The sequence below is a fragment of the Perca flavescens genome, chromosome 21, assembly GCF_004354835.1.
Source record: "Perca flavescens isolate YP-PL-M2 chromosome 21, PFLA_1.0, whole genome shotgun sequence".
NCBI lineage: Eukaryota > Metazoa > Chordata > Actinopteri > Perciformes > Percidae > Perca > Perca flavescens.
The window spans coordinates 22,642,670-22,663,571 of NC_041351.1; the positions used below are offsets into that span (position 1 = coordinate 22,642,670).

General features: G+C 40.7%; 1 protein-coding gene across 3 annotated transcripts in view; it reads left to right on the plus strand.

Annotated features, from left to right (window-relative positions):
* The window catches only part of slc39a11 (solute carrier family 39, member 11), a 197,468-nt gene that overhangs the window by 159,724 nt on the left and 16,842 nt on the right, over window positions 1–20,902 (plus strand). For all 3 annotated transcript variants that reach the window (XM_028567652.1, XM_028567655.1, XM_028567654.1), the window contains exon 6: window positions 12,833–13,000. In XM_028567652.1, coding sequence (XP_028423453.1) covers window positions 12,833–13,000 — 168 coding nt within the window. The remainder of the gene's footprint in view (window positions 1–12,832; window positions 13,001–20,902) is intronic.

The following is a 20,902-nucleotide window of genomic DNA, read 5'->3' on the forward strand; positions in this document are numbered from 1 at the left end:
GAATGGACAGGTTGCAGGATGGAGTTTGCAGTGGTAGATGATTACTGAGATGATTACATGTATAATGGTAATGTTAAATTATAATTAAGAAATGGATATATTTAAAATACTTAATTTGGAGGAGTGTGATAACACTGACATGGCACCTGTCATGAAAAAGTCTTTATGAATGCATCACACTGCCTCCCTGATCTCTCTCCGAGACTTCTGTGTCTTTTGTGTGTCTTTGTATTCTCGACACAATGGAATGGGAATAAAGACCTGGGAGAGAAGCTCAAATCTTGCCTAGTTTCACACCTCTGTGCTGGCTAATCACTCTGCAAGGTGGCTGGGATTGGATTGTCTTCTTGGGTAGAGTAACGAGAAGATTGTCTGTCTGTTTACGTTTAAAAAATAAAAATAAAAAATCAATGTGTTGCCAGTTACCTTGCATGCCACAATGATGTGGGATACATACTACATTTATCCATGTATGAATGTTGAACAATGTTTGCATCATTTAGCTTTCAACATTATTCGGTAACACTTTACTTGACATGACACTGTCATGAACACATGACATTGTCATGACACAGTCATGACACATGAACCCTAACTCTAATCCTAACCAGAACTTGTCATGACAAAAAACAAATCACACTTACTAAAAGAAGCCTTATGTCATAAACGTTTATGACTCGTTTATAATGTTCATGACACGTTCATGACCGTGTATACATCAAACACGTGCTGCACTTATTTACCTCATTCAGGAGACTGGCCTTGAGTAGATAAACAATGATGAACAAACATGCTACACTGCTGGAAAGGCTGGAAAAATAATCTTCTTCCCTGCAGTATTGTGATAAGTGACCAACTTTCACGTCCAAAACACAATTGTATACATAAACAATATGATTAAAATATAGCAAAGCGGAAACCGTCATGTGATGGACCTGTCTTTTGCTACGTGAAAAAAACAAAAAACATCTGCCCTGAACCAAAGAGCAATCTTTCTTGGCCAAATATTCCCCAGGGAAAGTAAAAATTCAATGAATCGTAAAGATACCCCAGCAAACTGCCCTTTCCCTTCATCTGATTTAGTCTACCAAAATGAAATAGCAAAAATGGAACTGTACAGACAAGGCTTCCTCTCCAAACAAAGTGGCTGAACGGAAGGAAGCAGACAAGAGTTGGGGCTCCGTGCCCACTCATGTACCTACAGCAACAACATCTAGTCACTAATCAGACCGGTCACGGAAATACAAGAGCACACTCAGAGACTGAAGTGCTTGAAAGCAGCTCCAGTAATCATATAATCCCGAAGCAAGAAGAACTATCCCTAAAGAATCCTGCTGGACTTTTTTTCAAATCTACAGAGACTATAGAAGCTGGGGGTTCACCAGGCCATTTTGGAAAGAATGTTAGAAAGCTGACAGCTTCTTATAGCTGACAGATGTACAGCGAGTTTTCTATAAAAATGTAACAAGGACTGAACTTAAAGGATAAGTCTGGTGATATTCTATTTTATGTTATTGTCAACAAAGCCCATAAAAAGACCAAACCCAACAGTGAATTACTAAAAGTATTTGTAGCCAAGCCTCATGTATCTTATTCCGCTGTGCCATAAAGCTCGGCTGTTGTCCAGAAACTAGTAAAGGTCCAATATGTAATACTGACAGCTAGCGTTTACAATAGTTACTGCAGTCCAAATTCAAAATACCGGAGAGAGTCGTCTCAAGTTCACGGAGGTTGCCAGGTTGAGAACACAGCATCAATGTTGCTAAACGCTAGTCTCACATAGCCAGACATTACTCCACAGCACAGCGGAGTAGCTAACGTTAGGACAGTTGTGGACAGTCATAAAAGCCTGTGCTCACGCGCGGAGCTCTTTATCCGTCTGACAACCACACTTTCTCGGCTTAAAATTACGGCAACAGCCGCTAAAAAAAACATCACCTCACGTCCTCCCTCCCGACTGACAGACACACTTTCTTGGTTTAAAAATGAAGGCAACAGCAGCTAAATCCACCACTACTTCGCCCCTCCTCTCTACCCGACTGCCAGACACACTTTCTTGGCTTTCTTGGTTTGTCTGCTTCGGCCACTGAACAGGCTACATGTGGTAAACAGCCTTGCCGCTTGCCTGGTTCTCTGGTAACGTTAGCAGCCATGGCGTGTTAGCATGGTGGCGTTAGCCAGGACAGGACACTTCACCACCTGTGTGTCAATTATTTTAAGTAGTAACTAACTTCAATACTCTATATAATTCAATTTGAGTACACAAATGTTGAAATTATAGAAAATTTCCATCCCTAGTAGCCGTGATAAATAAGCCTTAAGCTTAATACTTACCTGTTTAGGAGGAAATTAGCCAACTCTGCGTCCTTTTGGGCTCTAAGCTGTCTCTGTCTTTCAAATACATCTCCAATATTTACCTGGGTTTTTTTTGTCTCTGGTCACGCAACTGTTTTTTTTTTTAAGTCTGGTAGAATCTATTTCAGTTAATCCCGTTCTTTTGTTTGCTGCTTCCATGGCTGTACCACGGCTGCAGCGCGCTGGGTTTGAGTTTTTACAGGTATATCTGGCAACCCGGCCTGGCTTTCAAACTGGCCAGTTGAGTTTAGCATGTTTCCTTAAAGCTATAGTGCGTAGTTTCTGTCGCCCCCATGAGGAATTCTAAGTAACGACAACAAAACTGTTGTTGTTGTTACTAGCAGTTGCTAGTAGCCAAGGAGGACACTAGGGCTGTCCTTGACTAAAGAAATTCTTAGTCGACTAACACTTATACAATTTTGTCGACTAATCGATTAGTTGATTTGACAGAGCTGTGCGCTTTGAGAGGTGGTTAAGACTAGAAAAGCACAATATAAATGTAGTTAATTAACCATCTGTAAAACAGAGTTTCTCCACAATTAATCCTGCAAAAGCACCACTTTAAATCTTGTGTTTACCATAAATGTGCTCATAAGTTTCTTGGAAATGAGTAATTAAGCATGAATAAGCATAAAAAATAACTAATCGACTAAAGAAATCTTAGTCGATTAAGACCAAAACGACCGATTAGTCGACTAATTGACTAAGAGGTGGCAGCCCTGGAGGACACGGAGGATTAAAAAAACATGATGGACTCTTCAGAAGAGGTCATTATCTTCACTCCAGTTTCTGCGCGGGAAAGTCACCGGACGCCACAATCTTCTGAACATAGCCATGCTGAGAAATCCAGAGAGAGTTGTATGGAGCTGATAGTCTTAATTAGCTTTGTAGCAACTCATTTGGCGATGGCTTGAATGTAACGGACGTTCATTAATATCAAAAAGTTACACACTAAAGCTTTAATATCTGATGACATATTGTGGTCATTGTTGGATTTAATCCTGTAAATATATTACATATTGCACCTTATAAGGGCCTTTTCTCACCTGAAAATCCGACCAAGGTATATATATTGTGTACATTTGATCTGTTTAGTTTTGGTTTCACACTGCAGTTATGCAATTGCACTGAAGAACTATACATGACATAACTACGTCCTGTCATCATATACGTGGGCGCTGTTTCCCGATACTTGGAATTGATTTGATTTGTAGACTTCCCTTTCCTCTCCTATCCATCCCTCTTTTGTTGCATTACCTTTACTCGGAGGAGCTACGGCAGTTTGTCAGAGACAAACTGAAACTATACACTGTACCTCTACTACTTGAGTAAAGTGCCAATTTATTCTCGGCTCTGATAGCCGACAGCTGTCTGCTTTGAGCGCATCTACTGCCACTGTCTCTCACATACACACTAAGCACTGAGCTATTCCTTAAGGAGCCACGCTTCTATTATTACACGACAATAGCCTGCCAGGTGCATTATTGGCGTATTGTTATCTTGAGGCAGTGGAAAGTGATCTAATTTAGAAAGTGGTCTAAAGTCAATAATGCGAACATGGTTCAACCCTTTTTTCCACCGTTAAACACGCCCTAAATGCCTGCGCGCCAGGCGCTTCAAGCCCGTCGCTTAGATCGTTAAAATAGGGCCCAGAGTCTTTTGGCCGGACCAAATTGTGGGAGTTATCCAAAGTGGACCAAAGAGGAAGTGTGAAAGCCCCCTAAAAGATATCAGTGTGTTAAAAATATAGCAGTATTGGGTTTTATTACAGCGTACACTATGCCAGTCCTGTAAATACTCACTAGTGCTCAAAATTTGTTTTCATTGGAATTAAAAATAGTCCCCACAAATGTTTCTCAAATGAGGAAATTGAAAAAGAATGAGAGAGAAAGAACAGGCTTAGCTTCGAATTCATGTAATATTGACTTGCCCTAATGCAAACCACTGACATGGTAATATTCCTGTGAGAGTCATTTTAGCCCCACTTATGACAGTCCTCCTGGCATCGGCCTCAACCTGACAGGCTGCCTTGTCAGGTTTACTGTATGTGGCTGCTATTATGTCTCATTATCTTGATTCAGTGCAGCTCAAGCCTTTTTTATTTTAGAAAACTAACTGTTGTTCCAAATTTGTCACGGCCTTGAATATCTGCTAAAGATTTTAAAAAGACCTACACCACTGCCATCAGGTGCCAAGTCAATATAACCTTGTCAAACTTGTACCTGCCAACAGTATGCATTCACACACACACACACACACACACACACACACACACACACACACACACACCAGCATTTTTGGGCTTTTCAAACACCTCTGCTCATATTCTGTATTTCTCTATTTTTTCCATTTTTAGATGCATAATTAGCTCATAATTATCAGTAAAGAATCAGTGAACAAATAAAGAAACACACAAACTAAAAAATAAACGATAGAAATGACATAAAAAGATCTAAATTCCCCATGTCATGGTCATCAGTTTGTAGCGTGATGCATGATTTTGCATGTAGAGTAGCAAAATCAGAAAAGTAATGTGGTGCTTACTTTATTTTAACAGTGTGACAATAAAGTGTGTTACATGCATACTTCTTTTAATATGATTGGAGTATTTAGTTTATATGTTGTGGCTAAAACTGTTGTCTTAAGACTGCTCTGACTGGACTTTGCTGCAGAGAAGTCTGCGGCTCCCTATTTTTACTTTCCGTTCATAGTAGAATAGAACAAGTAATGCTGCCACTTTCTCGCCACGTATCATTCACGTATTTTTATGCACATTTTGAGGATGTCCTTCTTTTCGGCCAGATGTCCGTTACTTTCCTCTTTCTTTGTTTTGGCGTTTCTAAACTCCAGTGGATTTATGAGGACTATGGTTAACTGCTCCTCAGATCTCTGCAGTGTAAATCCAGACAGCTAGATAGACTATCTTTCCAATCTTTCCAGTTTTCTGTAGAACGACTAAAACTATGTTTGAACGTACACATGTTCCACCAAAACAATTTCCTTCCAGAGGCTATTTTGCAGAGGCACCGGTGCTGCGCGGCGGCAAGACAATTATGACTGGTTAAAAAATGCCAATAAACCAGTGCAAATTTTTTTTTTTTTCCCATCCCGAATGTTGTGTGGATTAGCCAGACCTTCCCCGCAGCGCTGTGGAGGAAGGCCTGGCAATGCAAGACTGGAGATAATGGAATCGAATGTATCGACACCACAAAATGAAAAATGTAAAGTAAATATTAAGTTGAATCAATTCTTCTGTGTCCGTCTCAACACAAAGGGAACAATACAGGGTTCACCAAGCCAATAATGTGTGTGATTTGTGGCTGTAGCTTGTAGCACAGGCTCTTTGTAGTGTTTACATACACACACACAGCCTCTAGTTATTGTTAAATGGTTTGAGAAGTTCAATTAAAAAATGGATTTAGGGCTTTTGACCTTTGAAAGCGCCCACTGGCTGAAGAAGCACCCCAAGCAATACTCCAGATCATTTGACCTTTGCATGTTGGATAATTTAAACTTCCAGCCTTCAACATGGCAAAACAAGACACTTGGAATGCACTTATAGAGGTCAATTGCTTTTTGTCTGAGAATGCTTTTTGAGAGAGAGAGAGAGAGAGAGAGAGAGAGAGAGAGAGAGAGAGAGAGGGAGAGAGGAGAGAGAGGAGAGAGAGAGGTGATTAGAATGGACAGGTTGCAGGATGGAGTTTGCAGTGGTAGATGATTACTGAGATGATTACATGTATAATGGTAATGTTAAATTATAATTAAGAAATGGATATATTTAAAATACTTAATTTGGAGGAGTGTGATAACACTGACATGGCACCTGTCATGAAAAAGTCTTTATGAATGCATCACACTGCCTCCCTGATCTCTCTCCGAGACTTCTGTGTCTTTTGTGTGTCTTTGTATTCTCGACACAATGGAATGGGAATAAAGACCTGGGAGAGAAGCTCAAATCTTGCCTAGTTTCACACCTCTGTGCTGGCTAATCACTCTGCAAGGTGGCTGGGATTGGATTGTCTTCTTGGGTAGAGTAACGAGAAGATTGTCTGTCTGTTTACGTTTAAAAAATAAAAATAAAAAATCAATGTGTTGCCAGTTACCTTGCATGCCACAATGATGTGGGATACATACTACATTTATCCATGTATGAATGTTGAACAATGTTTGCATCATTTAGCTTTCAACATTATTCGGTAACACTTTACTTGACATGACACTGTCATGAACACATGACATTGTCATGACACAGTCATGACACATGAACCCTAACTCTAATCCTAACCAGAACTTGTCATGACAAAAAACAAATCACACTTACTAAAAGAAGCCTTATGTCATAAACGTTTATGACTCGTTTATAATGTTCATGACACGTTCATGACCGTGTATACATCAAACACGTGCTGCACTTATTTACCTCATTCAGGAGACTGGCCTTGAGTAGATAAACAATGATGAACAAACATGCTACACTGCTGGAAAGGCTGGAAAAATAATCTTCTTCCCTGCAGTATTGTGATAAGTGACCAACTTTCACGTCCAAAACACAATTGTATACATAAACAATATGATTAAAATATAGCAAAGCGGAAACCGTCATGTGATGGACCTGTCTTTTGCTACGTGAAAAAAACAAAAAACATCTGCCCTGAACCAAAGAGCAATCTTTCTTGGCCAAATATTCCCCAGGGAAAGTAAAAATTCAATGAATCGTAAAGATACCCCAGCAAACTGCCCTTTCCCTTCATCTGATTTAGTCTACCAAAATGAAATAGCAAAAATGGAACTGTACAGACAAGGCTTCCTCTCCAAACAAAGTGGCTGAACGGAAGGAAGCAGACAAGAGTTGGGGCTCCGTGCCCACTCATGTACCTACAGCAACAACATCTAGTCACTAATCAGACCGGTCACGGAAATACAAGAGCACACTCAGAGACTGAAGTGCTTGAAAGCAGCTCCAGTAATCATATAATCCCGAAGCAAGAAGAACTATCCCTAAAGAATCCTGCTGGACTTTTTTCAAATCTACAGAGACTATAGAAGCTGGGGGGTTCACCAGGCCATTTTTGGAAAGAATGTTAGAAAGCTGACAGCTTCTTATAGCTGACAGATGTACAGCGAGTTTTCTATAAAAATGTAACAAGGACTGAACTTAAAGGATAAGTCTGGTGATATTCTATTTTATGTTATTGTCAACAAAGCCCATAAAAAGACCAAACCCAACAGTGAATTACTAAAAGTATTTGTAGCCAAGCCTCATGTATCTTATTCCGCTGTGCCATAAAGCTCGGCTGTTGTCCAGAAACTAGTAAAGGTCCAATATGTAATACTGACAGCTAGCGTTTACAATAGTTACTGCAGTCCAAATTCAAAATACCGGAGAGAGTCGTCTCAAGTTCACGGAGGTTGCCAGGTTGAGAACACAGCATCAATGTTGCTAAACGCTAGTCTCACATAGCCAGACATTACTCCACAGCACAGCGGAGTAGCTAACGTTAGGACAGTTGTGGACAGTCATAAAAGCCTGTGCTCACGCGGAGCTCTTTATCCGTCTGACAACCACACTTTCTCGGCTTAAAATTACGGCAACAGCCGCTAAAAAACATCACCTCACGCCCTCCCTCCCGACTGACAGACACACTTTCTTGGTTTAAAAATGAAGGCAACAGCAGCTAAATCCACCACTACTTCGCCCTCCTCTCTACCCGACTGCCAGACACACTTTCTTGGCTTTCTTGGTTTGTCTGCTTCGGCCACTGAACAGGCTACATGTGGTAAACAGCCTTGCCGCTTGCCTGGTTCTCTGGTAACGTTAGCAGCCATGGCGTGTTAGCATGGTGGCGTTAGCCAGGACAGGACACTTCACCACCTGTGTGTCAATTATTTTGCGAGTAACTAACTTCAATACTCTATATAATTCAATTTGAGTACACAAATGTTGAAATTATAGAAAATTTCCATCCCTAGTAGCCGTGATAAATAAGCCTTAAGCTTAATACTTACCTGTTTAGGAGGAAATTAGCCAACTCTGCGTCCTTTTGGGCTCTAAGCTGTCTCTGTCTTTCAAATACATCTCCAATATTTACCTGGGTTTTTTTTGTCTCTGGTCACGCAACTGTTTTTTTTTTTAAGTCTGGTAGAATCTATTTCAGTTAATCCCGTTCTTTTGTTTGCTGCTTCCATGGCTGTACCACGGCTGCAGCGCGCTGGGTTTGAGTTTTTACAGGTATATCTGGCAACCCGGCCTGGCTTTCAAACTGGCCAGTTGAGTTTAGCATGTTTCCTTAAAGCTATAGTGCGTAGTTTCTGTCGCCCCCATGAGGAATTCTAAGTAACGACAACAAAACTGTTGTTGTTGTTACTAGCAGTTGCTAGTAGCCAAGGAGGACACTAGGGCTGTCCTTGACTAAAGAAATTCTTAGTCGACTAACACTTATACAATTTTGTCGACTAATCGATTAGTTGATTTGACAGAGCTGTGCGCTTTGAGAGGTGGTTAAGACTAGAAAAGCACAATATAAATGTAGTTAATTAACCATCTGTAAAACAGAGTTTCTCCACAATTAATCCTGCAAAAGCACCACTTTAAATCTTGTGTTTACCATAAATGTGCTCATAAGTTTCTTGGAAATGAGTAATTAAGCATGAATAAGCATAAAAAATAACTAATCGACTAAAGAAATCTTAGTCGATTAAGACCAAAACGACCGATTAGTCGACTAATTGACTAAGAGGTGGCAGCCCTGGAGGACACGGAGGATAAAAAAAACATGATGGACTCTTCAGAAGAGGTCATTATCTTCACTCCAGTTTCTGCGGGGAAAGTCACCGGACGCCACAATCTTCTGAACATAGCCATGCTGAGAAATCCAGAGAGAGTTGTATGGAGCTGATAGTCTTAATTAGCTTTGTAGCAACTCATTTGGCGATGGCTTGAATGTAACGGACGTTCATTAATATCAAAAAGTTACACACTAAAGCTTTAATATCTGATGACATATTGTGGTCATTGTTGGATTTAATCCTGTAAATATATTACATATTGCACCTTATAAGGGCCTTTTCTCACCTGAAAATCCGACCAAGGTATATATATTGTGTACATTTGATCTGTTTAGTTTTGGTTTCACACTGCAGTTATGCAATTGCACTGAAGAACTATACATGACATAACCACGCCCCTGTCATCATATACGTGGGCGCTGTTTCCCGATACTTGGAATTGATTTGATTTGTAGACTTCCCTTTCCTCTCCTATCCATCCCTCTTTTGTTGCATTACCTTTACTCGGAGGAGCTACGGCAGTTTGTCAGAGACAAACTGAAACTATACACTGTACCTCTACTACTTGAGTAAAGTGCCAATTTATTCTCGGCTCTGATAGCCGACAGCTGTCTGCTTTGAGCGCATCTACTGCCACTGTCTCTCACATACACACTAAGCACTGAGCTATTCCTTAAGGAGCCACGCTTCTATTATTACACGACAATAGCCTGCCAGGTGCATTATTGGCGTATTGTTATCTTGAGGCAGTGGAAAGTGATCTAATTTAGAAAGTGGTCTAAAGTCAATAATGCGAACATGGTTCAACCCTTTTTTCCACCGTTAAACACGCCCTAAATGCCCCTGCGCCAGGCGCTTCAAGCCGTGCGCTTAGATCGTTAAAATAGGGCCCAGAGTCTTTTGGCCGGACCAAATTGTGGGAGTTATCCAAAGTGGACCAAAGAGGAAGTGTGAAAGCCCCCTAAAAGATATCAGTGTGTTAAAAATATAGCAGTATTGGGTTTTATTACAGCGTACACTATGCCAGTCCTGTAAATACTCACTAGTGCTCAAAATTTGTTTTCATTGGAATTAAAAATAGTCCCCACAAATGTTTCTCAAATGAGGAAATTGAAAAAGAATGAGAGAGAAAGAACAGGCTTAGCTTCGAATTCATGTAATATTGACTTGCCCTAATGCAAACCACTGACATGGTAATATTCCTGTGAGAGTCATTTTAGCCCCACTTATGACAGTCCTCCTGGCATCGGCCTCAACCTGACAGGCTGCCTTGTCAGGTTTACTGTATGTGGCTGCTATTATGTCTCATTATCTTGATTCAGTGCAGCTCAAGCCTTTTTTATTTTAGAAAACTAACTGTTGTTCCAAATTTGTCACGGCCTTGAATATCTGCTAAAGATTTTAAAAGACCTACACCACTGCCATCAGGTGCCAAGTCAATATAACCTTGTCAAACTTGTACCTGCCAACAGTATGCATTCACACACACACACACACACACACACACACACACACACACACACACACACCAGCATTTTTGGGCTTTTCAAACACCTCTGCTCATATTCTGTATTTCTCTATTTTTTTTCCATTTTTAGATGCATAATTAGCTCATAATTATCAGTAAAGAATCAGTGAACAAATAAAGAAACACACAAACTAAAAATAAACGATAGAAATGACATAAAAAAGATCTAAATTCCCCATGTCATGGTCATCAGTTTGTAGCGTGATGCATGATTTTGCATGTAGAGTAGCAAAATCAGAAAAGTAATGTGGTGCTTACTTTATTTTAACAGTGTGACAATAAAGTGTGTTACATGCATACTTCTTTTAATATGATTGGAGTATTTAGTTTATATGTTGTGGCTAAAACTGTTGTCTTAAGACTGCTCTGACTGGACTTTGCTGCAGAGAAGTCTGCGGCTCCCTATTTTTACTTTCCGTTCATAGTAGAATAGAACAAGTAATGCTGCCACTTTCTCGCCACGTATCATTCACGTATTTTTATGCACATTTTGAGGATGTCCTTCTTTTCGGCCAGATGTCCGTTACTTTCCTCTTTCTTTGTTTTGGCGTTCTAAACTCCAGTGGATTTATGAGGACTATGGTTAACTGCTCCTCAGATCTCTGCAGTGTAAATCCAGACAGCTAGATAGACTATCTTTCCAATCTTTCCAGTTTTCTGTAGAACGACTAAAACTATGTTTGAACGTACACATGTTCCACCAAAACAATTTCCTTCCAGAGGCTATTTTGCAGAGGCACCGGTGCTGCGTGCGGCAAGACAATTATGACTGGTTAAAAAAATGCCAATAAACCAGTGCAAATTTTTTTTCCCATCCCGGAATGCTGTGTGGACTAGCCAGACCTTCCCCCGCAGCGCTGTGGAGGAAGGCCTGGCAATGCAAGACTGGAGATAATGGAATCGAATGTATCGACACCACAAAATGAAAAATGTAAAGTAAATATTAAGTTGAATCAATTCTTCTGTGTCCGTCTCAACACAAAGGGAACAATACAGGGTTCACCAAGCCAATAATGTGTGTGATTTGTGGCTGTAGCTTGTAGCACAGGCTCTTTGTAGTGTTTACATACACACACACAGCCTCTAGTTATTGTTAAATGGTTTGAGAAGTTCAATTAAAAAATGGATTTAGGGCTTTTGACCTTTGAAAGCGTCCACTGGCTGAAGAAGCACCCCAAGCAATACTCCAGATCATTTGACCTTTGCATGTTGGATAATTTAAACTTCCAGCCTTCAACATGGCAAAACAAGACACTTGGAATGCACTTATAGAGGTCAATTGCTTTTGTCTGAGAATGCTTTTGAGAGAGAGAGAGAGAGAGAGAGAGAGAGAGAGAGAGAGAGAGAGAGAGAGAGAGAGGGAGAGAGAGAGGGAGAGAGAGAGGTGATTAGAATGGACAGGTTGCAGGATGGAGTTTGCAGTGGTAGATGATTACTGAGATGATTACATGTATAATGGTAATGTTAAATTATAATTAAGAAATGGATATATTTAAAATACTTAATTTGGAGGAGTGTGATAACACTGACATGGCACCTGTCATGAAAAAGTCTTTATGAATGCATCACACTGCCTCCCTGATCTCTCTCCGAGACTTCTGTGTCTTTTGTGTGTCTTTGTATTCTCGACACAATGGAATGGGAATAAAGACCTGGGAGAGAAGCTCAAATCTTGCCTAGTTTCACACCTCTGTGCTGGCTAATCACTCTGCAAGGTGGCTGGGATTGGATTGTCTTCTTGGGTAGAGTAACGAGAAGATTGTCTGTCTGTTTACGTTTAAAAAATAAAAATAAAAAATCAATGTGTTGCCAGTTACCTTGCATGCCACAATGATGTGGGATACATACTACATTTATCCATGTATGAATGTTGAACAATGTTTGCATCATTTAGCTTTCAACATTATTCGGTAACACTTTACTTGACATGACACTGTCATGAACACATGACATTGTCATGACACAGTCATGACACATGAACCCTAACTCTAATCCTAACCAGAACTTGTCATGACAAAAAACAAATCACACTTACTAAAAGAAGCCTTATGTCATAAACGTTTATGACTCGTTTATAATGTTCATGACACGTTCATGACCGTGTCGTGTCACTCTTATGTGGATACCTTCAAGTGTAACCCATTGTTCTCCTCTGTCGTGCAGATAAAATAGATAATGGAGATGTGTACCAGAGGAGGAGAGGACCTCATTCGGTCAGCTCAGATGGACAGGAAACAGGAAATAAACAACAGGAAGGGGTTGGGCGGACAGGAAGCAGCTGGCGACGAATTGTTCTACTCATCGTTGCCATCACCATCCACAACATCCCAGGTGAGTACGAGGCACATGGTTGTCTGAAGCAGCTGCAATAGGGAATTTGTCAATGTCACGGATAAAAAAGTTTGCAAGTGAAATGCAAATTGAATTCTTAGAATGCGCTCCCACTCTATCAATGCTGTTCAGAGAATGAGTCACGAGAGGTTTAAATGTTAACTGCAGTTCACTGAGGTCCATATGACTGACTTGGGCGGGGGGGCAAGTACAAGTCCTGCATTGAAAATGTTACTTAAAGGTGCAGTAGGTAAGCCTTATAAAACTAACTTTCTGTCATATTTGCTGAAACTGACCCTATGTTCCAGTAGAACTACATGAAGCAGGTCATTTAAAAAAAAATCTGGCTCCTCTGGCACCACCTACAGCCTGTAGTGCGATTTGCAAAAATCCACAGCTCCCTGTTCAGATGGACCAATCAGGGCCAGGGGGTGTGTGTGACTGCATGTCAATCACTGCTCATGCACACGCATTCATTCTCCCTTGTGGGGGGAGGGACTGAGAAGTTGTTGATGTTCAAATTTTTTGGGCTAAGTCCTGGATCTATGCAATTCTACTTACGGCACCTTTAAGTAACACAATGTAAGTATGATCAGTAAAATGTACCTAAAGTAATAAAAGTAAAAGTACTCGATGCAGAAAAATCCTCACATTTTAGAAACTGAAAACTTATAAAAACCATTCCGTCAGTCTACTAAGTGTTTAATCTGCTAATCGTTTTTAGCTGTATCTTGTAGGCCTGTATCTTGTTGGGTAGTTTAATTTACAATAAAAAAATTTATTTTATAAACTACATGTGTTCATGTGCTAGTAACTAGTAACGTAAGCTGTCAGATAAAAAGTACAATATTTCCCTATGAAATGTAGCAGAGTTAGAGCCTACGAGATTAAAACATGACGAGATTTCTCGTCAAGGTAAAACGTGTCTTGTGATATCAGTACAGTTGACTTTTGCAGAGCAATAGCGGAAGAAAAAAAGGCAGCCTGTAAAACCTGTTGCGTCAAGGAGTAAACCTCTGTATATGGGTACCTGCTCTACCAGGTACCCAGGTGCCCAAAAGGCTATTTTTTTTTTTTTTAACAGTCAGACGATAGAGTGTATATAAAGAGAGTCCAACGCAGTCAGTCCACATAAAACACACTGCAGCTACTGTACATTCACTTCCAGCTAACTCCGCAGAGATAATAAGGGAAAAACAGCATCACCGTTCTATTTTAACCGAATAGTCTCGCTCTGCTGAAAACACCGGATCTGCAGCATGTTGCCATGTCATTCACTAACAAGCCTGTTTGTAAACGGTAGGCTACTGACAACGTGATCTTCACCTGTTCAACTGACTGTAACAGATAGTATGCGGCTCTCCTGCTGTTTTTACAGACGTGAACTAACCACAGACACTTGCCTTGTGCATGGACTCACGGCAGTGCGAAAGGAAAGGATATTTGGCGTTATTTTAAAACGAACGGGAAATGTTGATGTGTGAAACCGCTAATTAGTTGTTTTTTTTTTCTTAATAATCGAAGGGGCCGGAACGCCATTTTGGATCGTTCCGGCCCACTTTAACTACTGTTTATAACTATGGGAAACTTGGCTGATGCTCATTGAACAAACATGTCAGTCAAATTCAAAATGTTAGAGACACTTAAGTTAAGATAGTCCGAGAGCATTGTGTCTTTCATGTCTAAAAACTCAGTTGGCAGTTTGGTTTAACTTGCATTTTTAGCCAGGCCAGCAAATTGTAGAGAGTTGGTGGTTCAGTTAACCCGAAAATTGGTGGCTTTGAGCCGGCTACAGAGCACCTCGAGCTGCCGGTCGTTTCGGCGGACATTACGGTTAAGTTTAGGCTACAAAAAGTGAGCGTTATGCGGCGACGAAAGTCAAGTTTAGGCAGCAAAACAACTAGTTATGTTTAGGAAAAAGATTGTGGTTTGGATTTAAACACTTCCAAGGAACACACATTTCCCTAGTGAAAGTCTTTTATTTTCCCCGGGAAGGGAACTCCGCTCCCCGGCTTGTGTTTTATGACCACTTTTGCTACTAGTTTTCCCAACCTGATCAATTCAACACAAGAACTCAAGGAAGGCCAAACAATTCACCATTCATTTAGAAAGACTCACCTGGTGCTGAGCTCCACAGAGGGCCAGCCATGGACTGCACTCCTCCTTGTTTGCCAGACCATGTTGTTTTGTACCAAATCTAGGCTGAAATCCTAACTAGATGTCAATACTTTTATTTTTTTTTCTCCTGGAACAAGTTGTTTGAATATTTATGGTGAAAAATCTTGTCAAATAGACAGGTTTGTCCTGGAACACGCATTGCATTTTTGAACACTACACAGATGCCATTCAGTCAAGTCTAATGAGCTAATTAGACTAATGACGTGTCAATCAAACATCAAAGGTGACATCTAGGGAAGAAAGCTGTGTTCAGTATTCAAAACTAAACACTTGAGAAAGGAAACAGATGATTTGATTGATCCAAAAAAAACAACAGGGAAGCAATTAACAGTCATTGTTGACATGTCTAGGAGCTGACAGCAACACAACCAACTCAACACCTATTTAGTTAGAAAGTCACGGCTTTAAGTTTCATGTGTCTTAAAGGGTTTTTTGTTATTAGACAGCTTGGGTTGGGAACCTAAACATTTTAAACGAGAAAAAGGCCATGCAGTCTTTTTTCAGATCGACAAAGGTCAGTTTGAAAGATTTTCGTCTACTTCTGTTGGATAGTCGCGTCGCGTTCAACGGATTCATTTGCATAAAGATGGCCATCGGCCAGCTTTTTTGACGGGCAGCATTTTTTTTCAAAGTCGCTTGACGTCACCCATAGGAATAAAGTGGAGAGAAGCGTCGCATGGCCAGGTGGATCTGCACTGTTACCCTAACCATAACCCCTGCCTAATCCTAGCGCCTAGACGTTAGGGGCTTAAAACACAGATAAACCTTAAAATGACAAAGTAATACATCAAAGATAAAGTGCAGACAGGTGACCCAAAGCCTGTTTAAAAAAAAAAGGTCTTAATCTGATTTTTAAAAGAGTCCACGGAAACGGGAATGAGGGATTCACAAGATTCAGCTTTGATAAAATGCCATCAAATCCAAAAACCTAATCACAAGAATAACATACCAAGGCACACTTGATCATTCTGCTTCCAAGGCAAGACATTTTTTTCTGAAATGTTATGTTTAAATATACAAATGAAGCATTATCTAAATAAATAGTGTCGTGTTTTTTTAATATATATATATATATATATACTGTATATATATATATATATATATATATATATCTTGTTAACCCTCCATAAATCAGAAAGTACTGTCAACAGCCATAAAAAAAAAAATCCATTTTCACCATGTTTTCAGGAATAAAAGTTATATAAGTTAGGCTATGAATGATATATGAACAAACTCTGTAAAAACCTTCAGAATACAGATAGGAATGAAACAGGAAAGTGTGGTGTATGTGAGTGCCACTCCATTTGAGGGAATGGCTTTTAAAGATGTGTATATATCTGTATGTAGGCATTAAATAAGGGTGCACTCACTCAAAATACAAAGTTTAGGATTTGGTCTCGGCTTGAGACTTGATAGCTAAGACTTGAGTCTTACCTGTGACCTGCAAGACTTTGGGCCCTATCTTGCACCCGACGCGGCACAAAGCTCGACGCAAGTGTCTTTGCTATAAAGACCGACACAGTTGTCAATTTCCCGTCCAGCGCCCACGTCGTTTAAATAGCAAATGCACCTGCGCCCATCTGTGCGCCCATGGGCGTGCTGGTCTTACAGGGAGGTGTGTTCAGGTGCATTCTTGGCGTATTGCTATCTTGAGGCAGCGGGAAGTGATCGCGCCATTGACCAACAAAAACCTGGTCAATAACGCAGCATTTCATTGTTATTTGAACAGTGCATTAGTAAAATATGCACACACACTATGCTTGTTACAAACACAGAGACGCGCAGCAGCTCACAAACATGCAAAAGATTAAAAATACAAAAATAAATCTCTCCTTCTTCCTTAGCAAATCCGCCATCATAATAGCAATGCGCCAAGGTAGAAACGTGCCTGGCTTTTAAAGGGAATGGTAGATGACACTCTGATTTATTGCATGTTACCGCCAAAACACCCTTATGAATTAATGAATACACTAAGTACAAACCTTTTTTTCGCCGTTAAACTAGCAAAAGTGGATCTGGACACGCCCTCAACGCACCTGCGCCAGGCGCTTCACACCGTGCGCTTAGATTGTTAAAATAGGGGCATTTGACCTACCCCTGTGGTTTAATGTTACAGTACTACTGTAGATCATACACATATATACTAATGAGGTGTAGTGTAAAGTCAGGCTCTCAACCTCATTATCCACAGTACCGTATAACAGAATATTCAGTCAATAAAATAAACGTTTTCAAAATATTTCCTTCTGCAGCATTTCAAATACTGACCTTTGCATGATTTGTGATTTTTTTCTTTTTTTTTCTCTGTTTTTATACTATCTGTATAATCTTGAGAAAACAACAATCATAGCAGGCTCTTGTTTTGACGATTATAATGACAAGTTTATAAGTAACAATAACAATTTTGTATAAATCTCAGAAAATACAATTTTGAAGACGATATAAGATTTTGTAAGGGTCTCACATTTGTATATAACGCAGTCTCATTTTGTATCTGATCAGGCTTCTGTATTATTCCGTCCTAGCAGTTGTGTCCTAACAATGCTTAGGCAGATAGCGAACAAGGAAATGAATGAAGCTGGTTTGACGTCTTCTTAAGTTGGAGATTTATTGAAGAGTTCACTCCAAGCAGTTTTCTTTTTTTTTTTAAACTAAGGAATACAAACAAAAATATAATTACTAAATAGCCAAATATTCCTTTCACATTTTCATTCACGCACATATTAGCCTGTGCATACACACGCAGCTAGCGCTAGCATAACTTACACATGGAAAAAAGAATGAGCTACGCTAACGCTTAATAATTATTATATTATTACATACATATTCACGTAAGTGTTAATTATGATATCTGCATACAACAACCAAAAGAACACTTACGGACGTACTATTGCAAGGATCTGACATGTATAGAACAGCCGTACAGCAGTATTTCACCATGACACGTGTGGGAACTAAACTCATCCACTAGTTAACAACAGTAACATCACAAAATGCACTACCCATTTCCGCCACTAGGAAACGCTCTCGCACCAACAATGATGCACAACAGCCTAACAAAACAGGCTCAGAATACTTAAATTCACATTTACATTTCTCGACCAGAACATGTATGATTTCACGAGACTTCATAATGACATATGATTGCTTTTTTTACTCCACTACGTCAATCAGATGATTTGATTAAATGTGGAAAATATATAACGCATCAAGAGCAGTGCATTGAGCTGTGGACAATTATCGATTTCACACATCAATGTAGCCCTCTTAATTAACCCTTAGATGCATGAACTACCAATACCTACACTCTTCCATGATTGGGGTCAAAAATGACCCCAATTAGAATGAATGCGTTTTATGCAGTAAACTTAATACATTTCTATCTTAAGTCAAAAAACTACTACTATATTATTATTTCCCATTAATTAACGTTGGGTAGAAGCACAACTAACTCATTAATAGGTCTTAAGTACTCTTTTACAGTTCCTTGCTTGACAGTCTTCACCATTACCTTACAAACTCTGTTGTCACTGCTTGGTATGGTCTTCGTGATGAGGCCGACCGGCCATTCGTTGCGTTTCACCTGACAGTCTTTAAGCAGGACGACGTCACCTTCCTGAAGATTCGGTCTGACCTCCGTCCACTTCCTCCTAGGCTGTACTCCTGCCTCCATCTTTTTCCAGAAACCGTCTGCGGCGCAAGGCATTTATGAAACTTGAAGCCGACATTGCCTCTATCACCTCCAGGTGAACTGCTCGGGTGCTTAACCCCTGTGTTGTCCTTCGGGTCACCGGGACCCAAAGGACAACACAAGGGTTATGTACTTCCGTTTATTTTGTTGAGAATTGCTCTCTAAACCCTGTCTCTTGTAAAGTAAGTAAGAAAGTTTGTTTCTAGAGCACATTTAAACACAGTTTAAGCTGGCCAAAATGTTGTACAAACAAGCACTAAGGTGCTGTATTAACCCTTGTTTTGTCCTTTGGGTCACAAGGACCCGAAGGACCACACAAGGGTTAAACAGCTGAATACTGAATCTTTTGTTTTCAACACTGCTCCCTCTTGTTCGACGTGCCACAATACTCCATGGGCCAAACACATCTAGCCCGGTGTGTGTGAATGGAGGATCTACAGACAACCTGTCTGCAGGAAGATCTGACATTTTCTGATTTTCCAGTCTCCCTCTCAGCTTTCTGCACGACACATCTGTGGATGACACTGCATATGAGCTTTTTTGCACCGACAACCCACAATCCTGCTGTGCGTACTGCGCCCGCAGTGAAATGGCGGCCTTGGTGGGCTACTTGGCTGTGATAATGTTGAAAGAGCAGAGTAGCTACGTGATGATTGGGTGGTATAATTAAGGGATGCTTTTCTTGGTCAGAGAGGTCTGCTTTGCGCACACGCCCACCAACCCTCAGCAGTCCTTCGTTGTCAATAAAGGGGTCAAGTTGTTTGAGTGAGCTGTGTTGTGACACTTTACCATCTTCTGTTAGGCTCTTGAACTCGTCTTTGTACACATCTTGTTGCACAGCTTTAATAACTGTAGATTTTGCTTGTGTGTGCTCTGATATGCAAGGCCTTGTGCAGTAATGCCATTTTCCACAGGTTTGAGAGAATGACTTTGCGACATGGGTAAGTATAACAACAGCTTTCACAAGAGATTTCCAGCTTGAAAAACGCTGGAGTCTGTCTGAGCCCAGACTGTGGTTTGCAATTGAGGTTGCCAATGTAGTTACCTGAGTCTGGATCTCAATGTCTAGGTCCGGGTTTACAAGCTGAAAACACTCTGCGTCAGTGTCTTCTGGAGCATCTGGCTGTGTGAGGAACTTAGGACCGGAGAACCAGTTGGTGAGGTGCAGTTGAGCTGGCGGCATAATCCTGGTGGCATGATCAGCTGGGTTCAGGTCCGTTCGGACATAATGCCACTGGCTCGGTGTGGTCAATTTCCTTATGCGTGTTACTCTGTTGGCCACATACATGTGAAATCTCCTTGTGGTGTTGTGAATGTAGCCGAGTACTACACGGCTGTCTGTGTAGAACTTGATTAGAGCTCCAGCAGTGGGACAGTGTGAGCAGGAAATGGAGCCAGCTTAGATTTCCTCATCACAAACCCCACATGACATTGTCCGTCTGAGTCTATGACTCTCAGATATGCAACAGCAGCTATGGCCAGAACAGACGTGTCTGAAAAGACACAGAGCTCCTTAGATTGAGCCTGTGAGAGACAGACTGGGACATACTGTCTTGCGATATGCAGGTGTTCAAGGTCAGTAAGAGATGTAGTCCATGCTTCCCATTGTGCACTTTTGTCTGTGAGGTGTGTCCCATTCTTGCTGCACTGATGTGAATTCTCTCACTAGGGCCTTTCCATGCATAGTGATGGGGGAAATAAACCCCAAGGGGTCGTACAGACTATTGACAGTGGCCAGTGCTCCTCTTCGTGTGAATGGTTTGACCTCTCTTGACACCTTGAATGTGAAACAGTCGTTTTTAAGGTTCCAACTTACACCAAGACTGCGCTGGAGAGGCAGCGGATCAGCGTTCAAATCCAAGTCTTTGAGGTCCTTCGTTCTGTCCTCTGGTGGAAAGGCCTCCATGACTGTGGCGCTGTTTGAGGCCATCTTGTGGAGTTTCAGGTTTGCCTCTGCCAGCATTTCCATGAGTGGGGTCAAAAATGACCCCAATTAGAATGAATGCGTTTTATGCAGTAAACTTAATAAATTT